General features: G+C 36.0%; 1 protein-coding gene across 5 annotated transcripts in view; it reads left to right on the top strand.

Moving 5' to 3' along the window:
- Window positions 1-19,239, top strand: part of Fancd2 (Fanconi anemia complementation group D2) — an 883,021-nt gene that overhangs the window by 366,599 nt on the left and 497,183 nt on the right. For all 5 annotated transcript variants that reach the window (XM_090413132.1, XM_090413256.1, XM_090413216.1 and 2 more), the window contains one exon: window positions 8,058-8,134. In XM_090413132.1, the coding sequence (XP_090269258.1) occupies window positions 8,058-8,134 (77 nt within the window). The remainder of the gene's footprint in view (window positions 1-8,057; window positions 8,135-19,239) is intronic.

The following is a 19,239-nucleotide window of genomic DNA, read 5'->3' on the forward strand; positions in this document are numbered from 1 at the left end:
TGCGAAATGTATGCTTTGCAGAGTGCGGTCAGAGTGTGGTTAGATGATAATAAAGGAGTGAATGTGTGTAGAAAATGTAGGGAGAATGAGGAATTGAAGTGTATTTCGGATCGTGAGTGTGATATTTTTGTCAAACTTCAGAATGAAGAAAATAGGGATATGACAAGAAACAGCGAGGTTGTACCAGAGAATTGTGAGAGTGTGAAATGTAGAAAGTGTGAATGATAGTATTAATGGTTTTACAGAGAATAAAAAAGATGAGATAGATGCAATGAGTGAGATCACGTTGTTGAATGGTGCGATACAAAAGGCAAAACAGCAGCTAGAGCGTATGAGCAAAAGTCGACTAAATGAACCAACCAATAATAAAAAGTATGACAGGAAAAATAGGTGTATGAGTGTGAACAAGAACAAAATGAAGGATAGAGTGCTGTATGGAGACTCGTTAGTACAAGGTGTGTTAGTAGAGGATTTGACAAAATCGTACCAACTTGGTGCGACCATAAAGGATGTAACTGAGTCTATTAGAGAGCAGAAGGAAAGGGTGAAAGAAATGATTGTTGTGGCAGGTATGAATGATTTGAAAGGAGATAAAATGGAAATGATAGAAGACCTGAATGAATTGTTTGAGGTAGCAAAAGAAAAGAGTGAGAGAGTTAGAATGATTAGTCTTTTGCCACAGTATGACAGTGAAATGTTTAAAAGGAGGGCCATAATTGCGAATGACTTTATGCGTGGGTTATGTATGAGGAGTGGTGTGGAATTTGTGGATGTGTGGAGTGAGTTCGATGGGCGAAAGGATCTGTACAAGATGGATGGCTTGCATTTGAATGGTTACAGTGTAAGGAGACTTGAGAAAGTGTTGCTGAATGTAATGGATGTGCAAATTCAGGGAAACTAGATTTATTAAGTGGAGGGGGGTTAGATATACAGTCCTTTGGGAGGCAGTTGAATGTAGGAATGAATATAATATGCCTGAGCGAATAAGGACAACAAATCAGAGTGGGATAGTTAATATAAGGCATCAAGGTAGGGTTGGGGTTAATGGGGGTCTTAAATTCATGTACACTAATGCTAGGAGTATTAGGAACAAGAAGGAAGAGTTTTTGGCCATGGTTAGCACTTCCAGACCACAGGTTATTGGTATTAGTGAATCATGGCTGACTGTAGATGATATAGCTAGTGGGATTGAATGTGATGGGTATAGTGTGTTCAGGAATGACAGGGAGAATAAAATGGGGGGGGGGGGGAGAGGAGTATTGTTGATGATAGCTGATGAGCTACAGCCAACGAGAATAGAAGTTGAATTGCAGAATAGAGAAAAGAGCACATTTGAGGCCATTTGGTGTGAGATTGTGGCTAGCAGAACTAAATATACAATTGGGTGCTGCTGTAGACCAGGTGATGGAAAAGATGGTGGTGACAGTATGCACAAGCAAATAGAAGAAATGAGTGGAAGGAGGGTAATTATTATGGGAGATTTCAACTATGGTCGCATTGATTGGAGTGAGGAGAGGACACACGGGAAGAAGGAATTGGATTTTATGCTGTTATTAAGGGATAACTATCTGCAACAGCATGTATTGACCTAGTAATTACATCTGAGGATTTGGCTAACATCGGAGGACAGGATAACAAATATGACCACATTGCTACCAATTGGTGAGAGTGATCATAGGGTCTTGAATTGAGAGGTGGCTAAAGGTGTGCAATTTTCAATTAAGACAAGGTACATGTGGAATTATCGGGCTGGAAAGTATGACAAGCTTAGGAGTTTGATTGGTTCAGTGCCATGGCATGTACAACTGCAAGGACTAGAAGTTGATAGTGCATGGGAGGCAGTAAGAAGTGTTTGCACGAAGCAATGGCTGACTGTATACCTAGAGTCCGAATAATAAATCAACTAGGGTTTAAATGGATGAATAACACCATTAAGCTTGAGCTGCAAAAAAAGAAGCAACTATGGAGGGAATTTAAGGAGAAAGGTGACTGGCAGGCACATGAACGGTATAAAGCGCAGGCCAGAAGGGTAACGAGTGTGGTAAGAAAGCAAATAAGGGTTACGAAAGAACATTGGCCATGCAAGCTAAAGAGAATCCTAAACAGTTTTTTAGATATGTAGCAAGTAAAAGGAAAAATGTACATGGCAGAATGATTTTAAAGAATGCCAATGGTAGGGAGGTAACTGAATCAGTTGATATAGTTGAGTTTCTGAGTGAGAACTTTGCAAGTATATATCATCCAGGTGGTGACATTGCAGAAACGAATAAACCAGTAGATTATACGGGAATTGTGGTGAATGAAGTGGAGGTGAGTAGTCTATTGCATAACCTCAATGTCGATAAATCCGTGGGATTGGATGGTATACCAGCTCGTGTCATACGAGAAGCAGCTAAAGAATTGTCAGTACCCTTGACCATTTTGTTTAATTTGAGTCTCGGGTCTGGGTTAGTCCTGAGCGGGTGGAAAGAGGGGAAAATAGTTCCACTGCATAAAGGTAGTTCCAAGACTGTTGTTGTAAATTACCGACCGATTAACATATCAGGAATCATTGTCAAGGTCTTAGAGAAATTAGTCAAGAAAAGAATACAGGATTGGATAGATGAAAATGGGATATTGTATGGGAGACAACATGGTTTTGTGAAGGGTAGATCATACCTCAGTAACTTGCTCACATTTTATAACACAGTGACGGCTGAACTGTGATACCACTGTAAACCGATTACAGTAGTATCACTGTAATGGTTTTACAGTGATACTACTAGACCTTGCCAAGGCCTTTGACAGGATACCACATGGAATCCTAATCAGTAAACTGGAGCAGATGGGGATAGATGTAGGGTTGGTGAGATGGATAGGAGGGTGGTTGAAGGAGATATACCAGAGAGTGGTTTATGCAGGAGTGGAGTCTAAAAGACGGCTTGTGACTAGTGGTGTGCCGCAGGGCTCTGTTCTTGGACCACAGCTTTTCAATTTGTTCATCAATGATATAGGAAAGGATTTGAGAGGAAGTGTTCACTTGTTTACTGATGATGCAAAGTTGGGTAGAGCAATTGTGAGTGCACAGGATGTCAAAATTTTACAGGATGATTTGGATAGTTTGGAGGACTGGGCTAGGAGAAATGGATGTCAATTTAATGTGGCAAAGTGTAAGGTTATGCACTTTGGGGTGAAAAGAATAGCAGCAGTATATTGCATTGTTGGAACCGTACTCCAGGAGATTGATAATCTAGGGATTTGGGAGTGTTGGTGGATAGGGAATTGAAGTTTAGGGGGGCACATTGCAAAAGTGACTAAATCAGCTCATCAAATCACTTGGCTTCTGAAAAATACTTTAACATGCAGAGACAAGCAAGTTGTTGTTCCTCTGTATCGAGCCTTGATAAGACCCCATCTGGACTACTGTGCCCAGTTATGGGCACTAGGGTTTCTTCGTGATGGGGAGGAAGTGGAGAGGATCCAGAGACAAGTGACCAAGATGATAGAAGTTCTGTGGAATGAACCTTATGAGAATAGGTTGAAGATTTGTAGGTTGCAGAGATTGGACCATAGGCGAAGGAGGGGTGATATGATTGAGACATTCAAATTACTGAAAGGTTTCTATAAGATTGATCCAGAAGATATTTTTGAAAATATGACTGGTAGTGGGAGGACTAGGGGCCATGCGTGGAAGCTGGGCAAGAATGTGGTTGACAAGGGAATTAGAGCTAGGTTTTTTACTTGGAGAATGGTGAATGAGTGGAATAAGCTTCCAGAGTCTGTTGTGGGTGCTACGACCGTGAATGAGTTGTTCTTGAGTTGTTTGAATAGTTGTTCTTGACATGATGTTAGGGCCTCCCTCGATGAGTCTGTCGACTCCTTGGAGTTGCCCGGAACAACAATAATAATAATAAAAATAGTGACACCAAATTGCACTTCTTATCTATGTTATTCAATGGGTGTTAGGGCTTCTTATCCAGATTTAGCTTAACATCTATAGACGTCATGTCCAATTGGGGGGGGGGGGGTTAAGACCTTTTAAACACCTATAAAATTCAGAAACCATAGGCTTTTTAATCCTGTCTCTTGCGCTGATTTTTCTTTTCCAATATATTTCTTCAGCTTTCTGTTTAGTGCTTAACATTATGTGTTTATTACTAATTTGTTTATTAGAGTGTCCTTAATCCGATAATGTATTCCAAAGTTAAGTGAAAAAGTAATGGAGCTAGTCTATGACCTTGTTTTATTCCTTGAGTTATCAAAAAAGGATCTGTTAAATCATTATGTATTTTAACTTGTGCTTCTTATTTTCCATCCTTAACCTTCTAATTTTTACTATCTGGTATTCCAAAGTTATATCATAATCCCATGTAATTTTCCTCTATTAACTGCTATATGTTTGTTGGAAATCAACAAAAATGCAATGAATACTTACATCAAATTCCAAAACTTCTGTAATAATTGTTTAACTGTATGTATCTGATCAGTTGAGGATTTGCCTTGCCTAAAATCTCCTTGGTAGATATCAGTTATCTTCTTTATAAATGGGTTTAATGTGTTCTTCAAAACAGAAGTAAATACTTGGTATTGTTGTACTTAACAGAGAAATACTTCTGTAATTTCCACAAACTGTTTTTTTTTATTCTTCTTATGCATTAGGCATATCAGACTCTTTCTCCATTATTTTGGCATTTGCTCTTTCTTCCATATTGTTAAAATATGGTTTCTTCGTGATTCATATGTTTCGTCTTCTAGTTTCTTTCCTCCTGCTTTCAGTATCTCTGCAGGGATTTTTTACATTTTTGTATGTGAGCCCTAACCACATTTTCCAAAATCTTCACAACTCCAGAGATACTGAATGGTTGATAAATGGATTCAGTCATTATGCCACCCTTCTGCAATGGGATTACCATACATTGTTTCCAGTCCTGTGGAATCTTCTCTGTTCTGAGAATCAAATTATTATAGCCTGGTCAAAGGAATAGACAGTTCAGGTGAACACTCTTTTAGCACAGCTGCTGCTATCCCATCAGTCGCTATTGCACAGTTCTTATTCAGTTTGTGCAGGAACTCTATTACCTCCTTCTCATACACCTGAATTTCTTAATCCATTGAAGGAGGTAACAGTGAGCTCAGTGTTGCATACACCAGGTTGATATCTTCTGCATCTGTGATCTTTCTCATAATTATCAGTCTTAATAATGAAAATCTGTTCCTGACAACTTCTATTTGGCCATCATCCAGTTTGTTATTCTGAAGTTCTTTTACCACAAATTTTTTAAACATCTTTATATAATTTTATCAGCCTTATCTGAAACACGTGATATGGAAATTCCTCTTATATTCAATTTTATTTCCCTTTATAGGTGGGTACCAAGGGAGCTCTACTGCAGTCATTGGGAATTCAATCTTCTGGCCATGCTTTCTGAATTATTCTCTGCAGCCAATGCACTGCATTTGCAAATATGCAGCATCATGCATTAACTGCAAAACAGTATAGATTAAAAAAAAATTTTTTTTCTATATTTCATATTGCATTTCTTATTGAATACCTATACTAATCATCCTTTTTTTTTTCAAGGATTGATGTGTATTCCTAAATGCATTATTTTTGAATATTTTCTGTCGCTTCTATTATTATTATTAGTAGTAGTAGTACTACTACTAGCGCTGGTTTTATTTAGCAATCTTTCAAAATGGTCACATCGATCAGAACATCTTTTAATTTTTATTAACCATTATCATCTCTATTTTCATTCTTCTCACACTACTCTTTCCACCATTTTTGAGTCTTTGCTATAGCTTACTGCACATTTTGTGACCTTGCTGATATTTATCTTCAAGATTATTATTGTGCCCTTCCCATTACCTTTGCTTAGATAATTTTACAAGTTTCTCCTGTTTTCTTACATTTTTTGTGTGTCCACAGAACATATTCATGCTGACATTTGTTAGCAAGTACTTTCAATACACTTCCATCTTTTCCAGGATCTACTTTTGCACATTTTTTCTTCCACTGTGAAGTTTTAATTTTTTTACATGCAAACTCCACTACATACCTCCTTATATCAATTTCAATGGCTTCATAGTCTACTGCCGAATCTCCATTGTTTTTGATTTTTTGGTTTCTATCTACATATTTACCTATCTGTATTTGATAGGAATGTAATACTCTATAAGGGACAACATAGTTTTGTGAAGGGCAGGTCTTGTCTTAGTAATTTGCTTACTTTTTATAATTAAGTGAATGGAGTTGGATAAAGGAAATGGCTACTTAGTGATATTGCTAGACTTTGCAAAAGCATTTGACAAGATTCTACATAGAATCTTATCAAATGCTTTTGCATAAATTGGAGCAAATGGGAATGGATATAAATATGTTGATTTGGATTAAAGGCTGATGGACAGATATCAAAGAGTGGTTTATGGAGGAATTGAATCCAGGAGAGGGCAAGTGACCAGTGGTATACCACAGGGCTCTGTACTTGGTCCTCTGTTGTTTAATTTGTATATCAGTGATATAGGAAATGATTTGAGAGAAAATATTAAGTTTTTTGCTGACTGTGCTAAATTGGGAAGAGCAATGGTAAATGAAAGTGATGCAGAGATACTGCAGGAAAATACTGAAGAACTAAAACAGACTGTCAGTATGGGAAAGGGTAAATGGCTGGCAGTTTAATGTGGCCAAGTATATATTGATGGAACTGACCTGCAGAACTGACCACAATCACACTTAAGACCTCCAGGGACTTAAGTGTGATTGTGGACAGGGAGTTGAAGTTTAGAGGACATATTACGAAGGTAACCAAAATAGCACATCAGATTATGTAGTTGTTGAAGAACACAGTAACAAACATTGATAGAGAGGTTATTGTTCTCCTGTATAAGTTTTTAATAAGGCCACATATGGATTACTGCAGATCTGGAGAGAAACCAGAGATGAGTGACAGATTTTGGCACCTGAATATGAGAATATATTGACAGTTTGTAGGCTTCAAAAATTAGCCAATAGGTGAAAAAGAAGAGACATGATAGAAGCATTGAAGTTATTAAAGGGTTTGATAGGATTGACCCTGAAGAGTACATGGCAAAAAGGGAGAGGAACAAGGGGATTGCCAGTAGAATCTGTGTAAGAATGGTTAGAAAGGATGTTAGAACTGGATTTTTTGCTTGGAGGATGGTGAATAATGGGTGGAATGGGTTGCCAGAGGTGGTTGTGGTGCTGCATCAGTTAAATGAGTTTAAGGAGAGGTATGATAGGTATTGAGTGAATGATAGCTACTGCATGAATAATAAATCTCCCATGATGAGTCTTCTGACTTCATGGAGATGCCTGTATAATAGTAATATTTATTATTATCTGATTAGATTATCTGTATATTTTTGTTAGATATTTGGTTATCTATATATTTATTCTGCTCAAAACTAAATAATGATCACTTCTATTTCAAATCACCCTGTGTACTCTTGTACCTTGGACAAGTGGTGCAAGCATTGCTTCAACAATAACATATTCAGTGAGACTTTCTTATTGGTTGGGTCTTCACTCCTTGTGAATTTGTGCACATCTTTATTTTGGAATCCCGTATCAGTAATAACTAGTCCATGTCCTGACCAATCATCCTGCAGCTGTTTATTTGTTGTTGGTTTTTTTTCTTTTCTACAATATTTTCGAAAACACATGTCTGGTTTTCATTTCCTTCTCTGCTATTTAGTTTTCCTAAAACAACCAACTTTTCCTTTTTTCATCAGCTAGCTACCTTCTCTAATAACTCAAAAAAATCCCACCACTTTTTCTTAGTATCATAGAATCATAATTTTAGCTTATACACACATTTAAGTCTCATTGTATAATTCCCATTTTGTTGTATGCTGATGTTATTCTTCTTGCAGTTGTTATCAAAAAGATATATTCATGTTGAACTCTATCTGCTTTTCCTTTCTTCATTGATCATTATTACTTGAGTGTGGTATCTTGTAATTATGTCTTAGAAGATTTTCGCTACATTTTGTCTTCACTTTGTAGGTTTTACTAATTTTTACTTATATTTTAAATATGTTACTTATATTTTTTCCAGGCTTGGGTAAATGATACGTTAATCAGTGATTTTCAAGATGATTTTGTGGTTGATGTGGAAAGTGAGAACAGCACAAGGTAGAATATAATTAATTTAATGAAAAATAGATAATTATATAAGATATAAAGAAAAAGTTACTCAAAATAGTTTTAACTTCCGATATTTCTAGAAATTATCTCAAAACTTCTCTTCTTAGAAAGGAGTGGGGGCATTTCACCTATGATTATTAACATGCCTATTGTGTTTTTTTCTATACAGGAAAACCTCGCTTAATGCGAATTCAATATGTGCAATTATCAGTTAGTTGATTGAGTGAAATGATACTATTTCCTGCTTTAAGCGAGTGATTAATCAGTTAACACAATTTTTTACATTATGCAAAATTTTACATTACACGAAATTTTTTGTCACCAATCTGCAGCGAGCGGAAAAGCTGGAAGTCATTAAGAGACATGAAAGTGGTGCTAGTAATACAATGATTGTGCAAGGCATGTGGATACAATCATCTACAGTTTGGACTATATTAAATAAGAGCAAAGAATACAGAGAACAAGGAAAAATTGCTTCTGCTTTTTACCAGAAATAGAAACCATTTAATGATCGAGATAAAGCGTTTTCTATTACTCTGGATTGAGGATTGATTATAACCAAAAAAGAATATCTCTTAGTACAGGGAATATTCATGCAAAAGTTCTCAATATTTTTGCCTCATTGAAAGAGATCAGATTTCAAGAGGAATGTGAAAGCTTTACTCCAAGTTTAGGGTAGTCTGACCATTATAAAAATCAAACTGGATTGCATAACTTAAGAATAACTGAGGAATCTACTAGTGCTGATAGAGATTCTGCCGCCAAGTTTCCTGAATTGCAAAGGATAATTCAGGAGGGTGATTATGACGATCAGCAAATATTCAATGGCGATGAAATTGGTTTCTTTTGGAAGTGTATGTCAACAGGAACTTTCCTAGCTAAAACTGAAGCATCTCAAACAGGATACAAAGTATCAAATATCTTTTTATGCTTTTATTAGGAGGCAGTGCAGAAGGTGAATTTAAACTCAGAACTATGTTAGTTTATCATGCACAAAATTCAAGATCTAACATTATTGAAGAAATCAGCACAATTGGAACAGAACTTGGATTTAATGAACTGGATAATGAAGATGAGAAACTTGCTCGATTCCCATTCAGTTAAGCAGTTGATTTTTATTAACTTTGATGATTTTATTCTCTAATATAGCTTATACTGTAATTTTTTTATTTTTATTATTTTTTTTTTCTCACAAAATCACTCTAACTGATGGATGAATAATAATTATTCCTATTGTTTATTATATTCGCATAACACGATTTTGCTTAGCATTGATGAATGAATTAATCGCATTGTGCGAGGTTTTCCTGTATATGATTTCTCGTTAAAATGATAAAAATACATTCCAAATCATGGATAACGATATGAGTATTTTAGATATTAATCAAACAGTATTTAATACTGTTTGACTTTGAAAATACTCATTCACATCTTTCTTTAAATTCTTCACCTATCTTTTTTGTATAATTCCACAAGTATTAAATTCTTCTCTTAGTGTTTTTCTGTTGTTTATTATTTTATTTATTGTATTTTTTCAGTTCTGACATTCTAGAACTGATCACGAGATTTGTATCTGTATTAGTGTTATGATAATGATAACATTGTAATATTCCAAAATGTATCTCAAAGATATCCTAAAAGAGTAAGGTCGCTAGTGCAGTGGAACAGGGGTCTAGTTTGGGCCATTCTTTTTTAACTTGTATGTTAATGATATTGAAAGAGATATATGCAGTTTTAACATACAATGCAAAGCTGGGAAGAAGAAGAATCAGGTGCATAGTTAATGTAGTAGCCTTACAGGATCTTGGTAGAAGTTGCAAATGGGCAAGAGAGTGGATCCATCAATTCAGTGTTATAATATGTAAGGTGTTGAAATTTGGTAGAGAAGGATGAGCTGCACATTTACAATTAGTGGGGAACTTTTTCAGATGGAAGAGATGAGAAATCTGGGACTGATGGTGGGACTGAGAGTTGAAGTTGAGCATTTTAATGGGTACAGTCATTGTCAGGTCTCTGTAAAGTGGGATACAAATACAGATTGAGGAATGCAATATAGCATCAAACAAACAATAAGAAAGTTAATTAATAGACTATAATCTTGAGTTAATTAATAACTCAAGATTATTGCTAAGATTAAATTGTAAATTTAACATCAGGTGAGCATGCAAAATCTGCTATTGATGAGGCTGCCTGCCATTTTCAAGGAGCATAAAATTGCTGAGATTTCAATTATTTCCAGTTGATGAATTGACTTATTCTCTCCTCTCAGTAATAGTGACTTCCTCACCCACAGAACTCTGGATGGAATACACTATTGAGGGACTTTCTTTAAACTGATCTTCTTCATAACTAAAACACTTTTTTTGAATGTTAGTTAGTCAAGTGGGTTTTAATTTATCGTCCTACCTGTTTTGCCGATTTTTGCTATCGGCATCTTCACGGAATACAATTGGTAAGCTATATGAAAGTAACAGACTAGGTTTTTAACTGACAGTTCTAATTCATACAAAATTATTATTGTGCGAGACAATGCGCGTGTCTTGGGAATATGATTTATTTGTTACGAGACATAATGTAATTGGCGTGAAAGTTCATTTCTTTGATGTTTAGTGATCTGATTAAAGCTTTCCAAATTTTTGGTAGGATTAGACCTTGATTCTTATTTAGGTTTCCTGTTGAACGGGCGAATGTGGCAGCCTCCTTGAAGGTCCTGGAATGGTAGTTCTCTTCCATATAGGGCATATGACTCTTATCCCACTCATTGAGATGGTTGGTAGAGGCAAAGTGGCAAGAAAAGCCTGAAATATCTTGTCTCTTGTTTCTGACATATCCTGTGTTCTTTCTGTCTGGTTTCAAAGCTTCTAGAGGTCGGACCAATGTAACTAACACCACAGGAGCAAGGTATATTATATACTCCAGAGTACTTGTAGAATGGATGAGGGTCTTTCGGTGATCTCAAAAATTTCCAAATAGTATTGACTGGCTTGAATGCTACTCTAATATTGTGCAGTTTTAGAAGGATGGCCAATTTTTTGGAAATACTGTTGAAAAAAGTGTTTTAGTTATTATACAAGTAGTCAAGGAAGAAAATCACTATGAACAGAATCAACGAGATCACCAAACGAAAAGTATGCAATCTTGAAGGTTTAAAATGCAAAAAGACTAGGTGTTTAAACCATCTGACTTTTTTAAAAAGATGTCGAGACAATAACGTTATTCCAAAATTTCTTAGTCTCAAACAATATTTTAAAACAAAAAAAGCTAATATTATTTACTGCCGAACTTCGTTTGCCCTTCTCCGAGAAAGAATTGGCCATACGAGTGAACCTTGATCAAGAACCTTGCTCAGCCAATTAGACTCACAATGCTATGACTTGTTCACAGACATCTCTAATAACCTTGACGTAGAGACCTGGAAACTTTTAGATAATATGATTAACAACAGTTATGCCAAAACTTTAGTTACAGCAAAAAGACGCAAATTGATAAATTCAACTTGCTATATGATAATCACATTAACTCTAAACTGTCTCTACCAGATAACCAAGTGATAATAAACGTATCTAAACACATTTTAACAAAACCTGAGATCTCAATTCTCAAAAAGGGATTAAATTTTGCCTTAAAACCTACTGCTATTCCTAAAATAGAGTTCATCTGCAACTTAGAAAAAGCCATCTCATAGCTACCACACCTAATAGCTAATGACTTACGACTAAAAAGCAGCATAATCCTTTCTGCTCCGTCCAGATCTCATAACACCAACTCTAACCAAATGGAAAGAAGAACACTACTCAAATTAAGGAATAATAAAGACATCATCATACTTAAAGCTGACAAAGGCAACAATACTGTTATCTTAAATACAAAAGATTATGAAGAAAAAATTAAAAATCTATTATCAGACACGTCTATGACATCTTCAGTACAGATCCTATGCAAAAAAACCATAACGACACCAAAAATATTACGTGGAATGATTAACTGGCCTATAGACTTAATAAGAAAGCTAAAATCTATGCACCGTTGACTCCAAGATTGTATGGCATTCCTAAAATACATAAAGAAGGTATACCATTATGTCCAAGAGTTGATGGAATCTATTCTCCTACTTATCAACTGTCTAAATATCTAGCCAAGATTTTACAACAACACATTCACAACTCAGATACTTATATTAAAAACTCGCCACATTTTATTGAAAAATTAAAAAATATCCTTATATCTGAAGATGATATACTAGCAAGCCTTGACGTCACATCTCTGTTTACAAACATCCCAGTTGTGGAAGTCATCAACATCTTAGACAACTTGTTCCCAAGAAACATCACTACTTTGTTCAATCATTGTTTAACTTCGAACTATTTCATTTGGCAAAAAACAGTCTACAAACAACGTACTGGATTAGACATGGGTAGCCCCCTCTCTCCTTGTGTTGACTTATCCATGGAAGACCTAGAGAATAAAATCTTATCTCAAATTACCCCAAACCCAAAAACTTGGTACAGATATGCTGATGACATCTTTATCATTTGGAATCATGCAAAAGAAGAACTAATGGATTATCTTAACCAAATCAATAGTTTCCACCATACCATCAAATTCACATTAGAAATTGAAAAAGATGAAAAACTTCCATTTCTAGACATCCTAATAAAAAAAAATATAGAAAACCTATGAATACTGGACGTAACCTCCATTTCAACTCATCACATCATATATCCCAGAAACTTAGCATTATCCATATGCTTAAGAAAATAGCTATACATTACACAACAGACCAAGATGACTTACAAAAAGAATTAACTACAATATCCAGAGAGCTATCCTAAAAGACTGCAACAATATCCTCTTTCGCTTTTTGGATATACCACAAAGACAACGCGATGACACCCAATACATCAGCTATAACTATTCCATTTATCAGCAGTATTTCCAAAACATTGCCTATCCTTCTAAAACCACACAATATTAGAGTAGCATTCAAGCCAGTCAATACTATTTGGAAATTTTTAAGATCACCGAAAGACCCTCATCCATTCTACAAGTACTCTGGAGTATATAATATACCTTGCTCCTGTGGTGTTAATTACGTTGGTCCGACCTCTAGAAGCTTTGAAACCAGACAGAAAGAACACATAGGATATGTCAAAAACAACAGACAAGATATTTCAGGCCTTTCTTGCCACTTTGTCTCTACCAACCATCTCATTGAGTAGGATAAGAGTCATATGCCCTATATAGAAGAAAACTACCATTCCAGAACCTTCAAGGAGGCTGCCACGGTCACCCATTCAACAGGAAACTTAAATAAGAATCAAGGTCTAATCCTACCAGAAATTTGGAAAGCTTTAATCAGATCACTAAACATCAAAGAAATGAACTTTCACGCCAATTACATTATGTCTCGTAACAAATAAATCATGTTCCCGAGACACACATATTGTCTCGCACAATACTAATTTTGTATGAATTAGAACTGTCAGTTAAAAATCTAGTCTGTTACCTTATATATATATATATATATATATATATATATATATATATATATATATAGCCTACCAATTGTATTCCCTGAAGATGCCGATAGCAAAAATCGGCGAAACATGTAGGACGATAAATTAAAATCCACCTGACTAACATTCAAAAAAAGTGTCTTAGTAATTATACAAGTAGTCAAGGAAGAAAATCACTCTGATCTTCTTCATGTTCTGCAATTAGGGCAAACTAAAAGAAAACTTCAAAAATTTTTTGGGAATAGCACATGAAGCATTGATATCACATCCAGATTGTGATTAGTGTATATTTATAAGGGGGGCTTAAGGGTCAAAGCTGTATAACTGAGAGGATACCTCCACATAGTCTTAAAAGGAATGCAGAGAACTGACCAGAGCTTCTGATCTAATGTCCAATCCTCACCTTCTCTTGGTACACCCTGTTGGGTATCTACCTGGATACTGAACGAATGAGGATGGGCTGGCAATTTGGGATTTAGCCGACCAAATTGTATTCTTATTGGTTAAACCAAAATAAAAAAAAATGATGGTACAACATGACAAAATTTCATGCCAGCTGGGGCATCACCCATTTAAACAAGGCCCCCCGTTGTTTTCGCCAGGGAACCAGGGCGAACAGCGAAAAGTCAGCTACCGGAACAAATCTAAAAAAACACCCCAACTCAACATCACCAGAGTTAAAGATAGGTACTATCAACATAAGAAGCCTGAATGGCAAAGAAATGGAGATAGCTGAGGAATTAGATAAGTACCAGATCGACATAATAGGGGTGACTGAAACAAAAAAGACAACAACTTTTGAGATCTTTCTGAGCAATAAATACAAAATGTTATATTCAGGCAATGACAGTCAAGGAAAAGAAGGGGTAGCCATAGTATTCAACACAGCATACGAGGCTAATCGTCTTGAATGGCAGGCAGTGTCAAGTAGAGTGATTTGGGCAAATATCAGAATGAGGAACTGGACAATGAGACTTATTTGTGCCTATGGTCCCACAGACGGTTCTACTAAGGTAGAAGTGGAGGAATTTTTTGAGGCTCTAGAGAAAGCTACTGACACAATGAAAAAGGAAAAATTGGTCCTTGTTGGGATCTAAATAGCAGAGTAGGGAATGATTGTCAGGCATACAAAAATATTTTGGGAAAATTTGGAGAAAACAGCAATGCTAATAATAATGGCAAATGCCTGTTGGATTTCTGCTCAGGACATGGACTTGTTATTACTAAGACCATGTTCCAACATAAAAATGTGCACAAATTCACGTGGAGAGAAGAAGCAAGGAATAAGAAAAGTCTCATTGACTATGTTATTGTTGATAGTGATGTTTTCACCCTGGTGCAGGACAACCGAGTGTACAGAGGATTTGAAATTGGAAGCGATCACTATTTAGTCTTGAGCAGGATAAAATTGAATTTCATATTGAAAAGAATAACATGTAAGAAAGTTTTAAAGTGAATAAAAGTTGAGCAGCTGTCAGATGTGAACTGTAGACTAAAATACACAAAGATTATAGAAGAAAAAAATGAAAGAGTTTGAGAACAGGAACGAAACCTTGGAGATTCAGTGGCAAGCCCTGAAGAAAACCCTGATTGATTCAGCCAGAGAGGCATGTGGTGAGGTTGTCTGCAAAGATCGAAAAATTAGGATTCCATGGTGGACACAGGAAGTTAAAGAGGTAGTGAAGGAAAAGAAGAAATCATATCAAAAGTTCCTGCCAAATAAGTCAGCTTTTGCTCTTAGAGAATACCGAGACAAATGTAAGAAAGCGAAATACTGTGTAAAACTAGCTAAGCAAAAGTCATGTGAGGACTTTGGCAAGAATATAGAAAATAAATATCAAGAAGGTGGCAAAATATTCTGGAGGTTGTTGAAGAAGCTTAAAAATGGAGGAAAGAGTGCTGTAAAAGGAATTAGAGATGATAAAGGTGACATGAAAACGGGAGAAAAAGATATCCTTGAAGTATGGAGTAATTACTTTGAAAAACTGCTAAATGAAACAAGCAGTGATGACAGCACAGTGGTAAAAAAACACTGACCAGGCATGCAGTCTAGAATACATATCCATACTTGAAATAGAAAAAGCCATCAAAGGCTTGAAATGTGGAAAGGCAGCAGGAGTAGATGATATTCGACCAGAAATGTTTAAGTATGGTGGTATAAAAGTCTTGCAGTGGCTGCACTGCATAGTTCAGAAAGTCTGGACAGAGGGACGAATTCCCCATAATTCAAGTAGAGCTCTAATAGTGCCCATATATAAAAAGGGAAATAAAACTGAAATCAGTTTTATTTCCCTTTTTATTTTTGTAATTTTTATTTTTGTAATGTGAGAATTACAGAGGTATTTCCCTACTGAGTGTTCCTGGCAAGATCTATGCAAGTATACTTGAGAAACGGTTGATTAGAATTGTGGAAGAAAAGCTTTGTGAAGAACAAGCTGGATTCAGGCCAAATAGAGGCTATTAGGTTCAGATCTTCACTTTACGACAAATAGTCGAGAAAGCATGGGAATATAACAAAGATCTGTATTTAAGTTTTGTCAATCTGGAAAAGGCATGTGACAAGGTTCCAAGAGAGAAGCTATTCAATATGCTACAGTTATATGGTGTCAATGGGGCATTATATCAAATAATACTTAGTCTGTATTTGAGTTGTAAGTCAGCAGTTAGAATTGAAGGCAGTACAGGGAGATGGTTTAATGTTAAATCTGGTGTGAGACAAGGATGTACATTATCCACTCTGTTATTCATTATCTATATGAATCACATTATGAAGGAAAGTGGTACTCAACCTGAATATCAGAATTGGAGATGTTAGTCTGCTCTTTGCTTTATGCAGACAATGTTATATTTCTAAATAAATCCACTACAAGTTTGCAAGAGTCCTTGACTAAATTGAATAACTGTTGTAATAAATATGGTATGAAGGTCAACATTAAAAAGACAAGGAGAATGAAAATAGGTAGAATTGTTGAAAATGTCAACTGTGTTGTGAACGGTGAACCTGTGGAACAAGTAAAACATTTCAGCTAGTTAGGCACGATTTTTAGTGCAAATGGTAAATTAAATATGGCAATAGACAACAGAATCAACAAAGCTGGTATGGTAGGAAGTCAATTGAATAAATTCATATGGAATAAGAGAGAAATTAGTCGGAACACTAAATTTGCTGTATACAAGATAGTGTTCAAACCAGTTTTAACTTATGCATCTGAGAGTGGTTAAGAACTAAAACGCTTGACCAAAGACTAGAGACCGCAGATATGAGAGTCCTGAGAATGATTAGAGGCGTGAACAGATGGTATCAATGGCAACATCATGTTAAAAACAAGGATATTAGGAAAGAACTTGACATTGTTGGCATCCAGGAATGCGTTAGCAGAGCTAATCTCAAGTGGTATGGTCACTTAAACAGAATAGGTGAGGAAAAGATTAGCAAAACAAGTGTTGTCTGCCAGGTTGGCAGGAAGACAACCCAGAAAAAGACCAAGATATATAGGTGGTTTGATACGGTACAATGTGCCTTAGACGATAGGAATGTAAGCTCTGATAATGTTGGAATTAACAACGCATATAAAGTATATTAATTAAAGGTAACTTTAATAAATAACTTCTATATTTCGGCAACGTCGTGTTGCCATCTTCAGGAACATAAAGATATGGTATGTGCACGCAGGCACTAAGAAAAGCGAATGAGGAAGAAAGCAAGAAACTAATCTTGTTCCTAAAATCCTAATGGTGCCCTCTGGTGGGCTAATTTGGTTGACCTAGACGATAGAAGTATAAGATCTGATAATAATAATATTGGAGTCTTGACAAGTAATAGACTGATTTGGAGGAAAATTGTAGATAGAAGTTAGTAATGGTGGAAATTTTCCATGTAGTACTGTTATATCATGTACACCCCTTCAGGGTACATGTGAGGAATTGGATGATGATGATGATGGATATTTATAAGTGCTTTACATACCGATGTAGCATCTTGTCCTAAGTTTTTAACTTTGCCTTATCTCTTTCTAACATCTCCATGCCAAGGCTAATGTTACTTCTCATGTAGCAATAGAGACAGAGGAAATTACCAAAAGTTGCCATGGATTTAATCTGTATTAAATCCATGGCAAACACTAGCCATATTTTACAAGCCAAAGTCATACCAAAATATAACAAATGGGATGCATTTCAGAAAATACAGAACTAGAGCATTGCAGGACTGGTAATTAGTTTACGGAATTAACAACGCATATAAAGTATATTAATTAAAGGTAACTTTAATAAAGGGGTGCTTAAGGGTCAAAGCTGTATAACTGAGAGGAGACCTCCACATAGCCTTTAAAGGAATGCGGAGAACCGACCAGGGCTTCTGACCTAATGTCCAATCCTCACCTTCTCGTGGTGCACCCTGTTGGGTATCTACTTTGATACTGAACGAACGAGGATGGGCTGGCAATTTGGGATTTAGCCGACCAAATTGTATTCTTATTGGTTAAACCAAAATAAAAAATGATGGTACAACATGACAAAATTTCATGCCGGCTGGGGCGTCGCCCGGTTAAACAAGGCCCCCGTTGTTTTCGCCAGGGAACCAGGGCGAACAGCGAAAAGTCAGCTACTGGAACAAATCTGAAAACAAACCCCAACTCAACATCACCAGAGTTAAAGATCGGTACTATCAACGTAAGAAGCCTGAATGGCAAAGAAATGGAGCTAGCTGAGGAATTAGATAAGTACCAGATCGACATAATAGGGGTGACTGAAACAAAAAAGACCAAAACTGGTGAGATCTTTCTGAGCAATAAATACAAAATGTTATATTCAGGCAATAACAATCAAGGAAAAGAAGGAGTAGCCATAGTATTCAACACAAAATACGAGGCTAATCTTCTTGAATGGCAGTCAGTCTCAAGTAGAGTAATGTGGGCAAATATGAGAATGGGGAACTGGACAATGAGACTTATTTGTGCCTATGGTCCCACAGAAGGTTCTACTAAGGTAGAAGTGGAGGAATTTTTTGAGGCTTTAGAAAAAGTAACTGACACAATGAAAAAGGAAAAGTTGGTCCTTGTTGGGGATCTAAATAGTAGAGTAGGAAATGATTGTGAGACATACAAAAATATTTTGGGAAAATTTGGAGAAAAGAGCAAAGCTAATAATAATGGCAAATATCTGTTGGATTTCTGCTCAGGACATGGACTGGTTATTACTAACACCATGTTCCAACATAAAAATGTGCACAAATTCACATGGAGAGAAGAGGCTAGGAATAAGAAAAGTCTCATTGACTATGTTATTGTTGATAGTGATGTTTTCTCCCTGGTGCAGGACACCAGAGTGTACAGAGGATTTGAAATTGGAAGTGATCACTATTTAGTCTTGAGCAGGATAAAATTGAATTTCATATTGAAAAGAATAACATGTAAGAAAGTTTTAAAGCGAATAAAAGTTGAGCAGCTCTCAGATGTAAACTGTAGACTAAAATACAGAAATATTATTGAAAAGAAAATGAAAGAATTTGAGAACAGGAATCAAACCTTGGAGATTCAGTGGCAAACTCTGAAGGAAACATTGATTGATTCTGCCAGA

This window comes from Typopeltis vanoorti, chromosome 1 (assembly GCF_054136105.1).
Source record: "Typopeltis vanoorti isolate ZY-2024b chromosome 1, IOZ_Tvanoo_1.0, whole genome shotgun sequence".
NCBI classification, from domain to species: domain Eukaryota; kingdom Metazoa; phylum Arthropoda; class Arachnida; order Uropygi; family Thelyphonidae; genus Typopeltis; species Typopeltis vanoorti.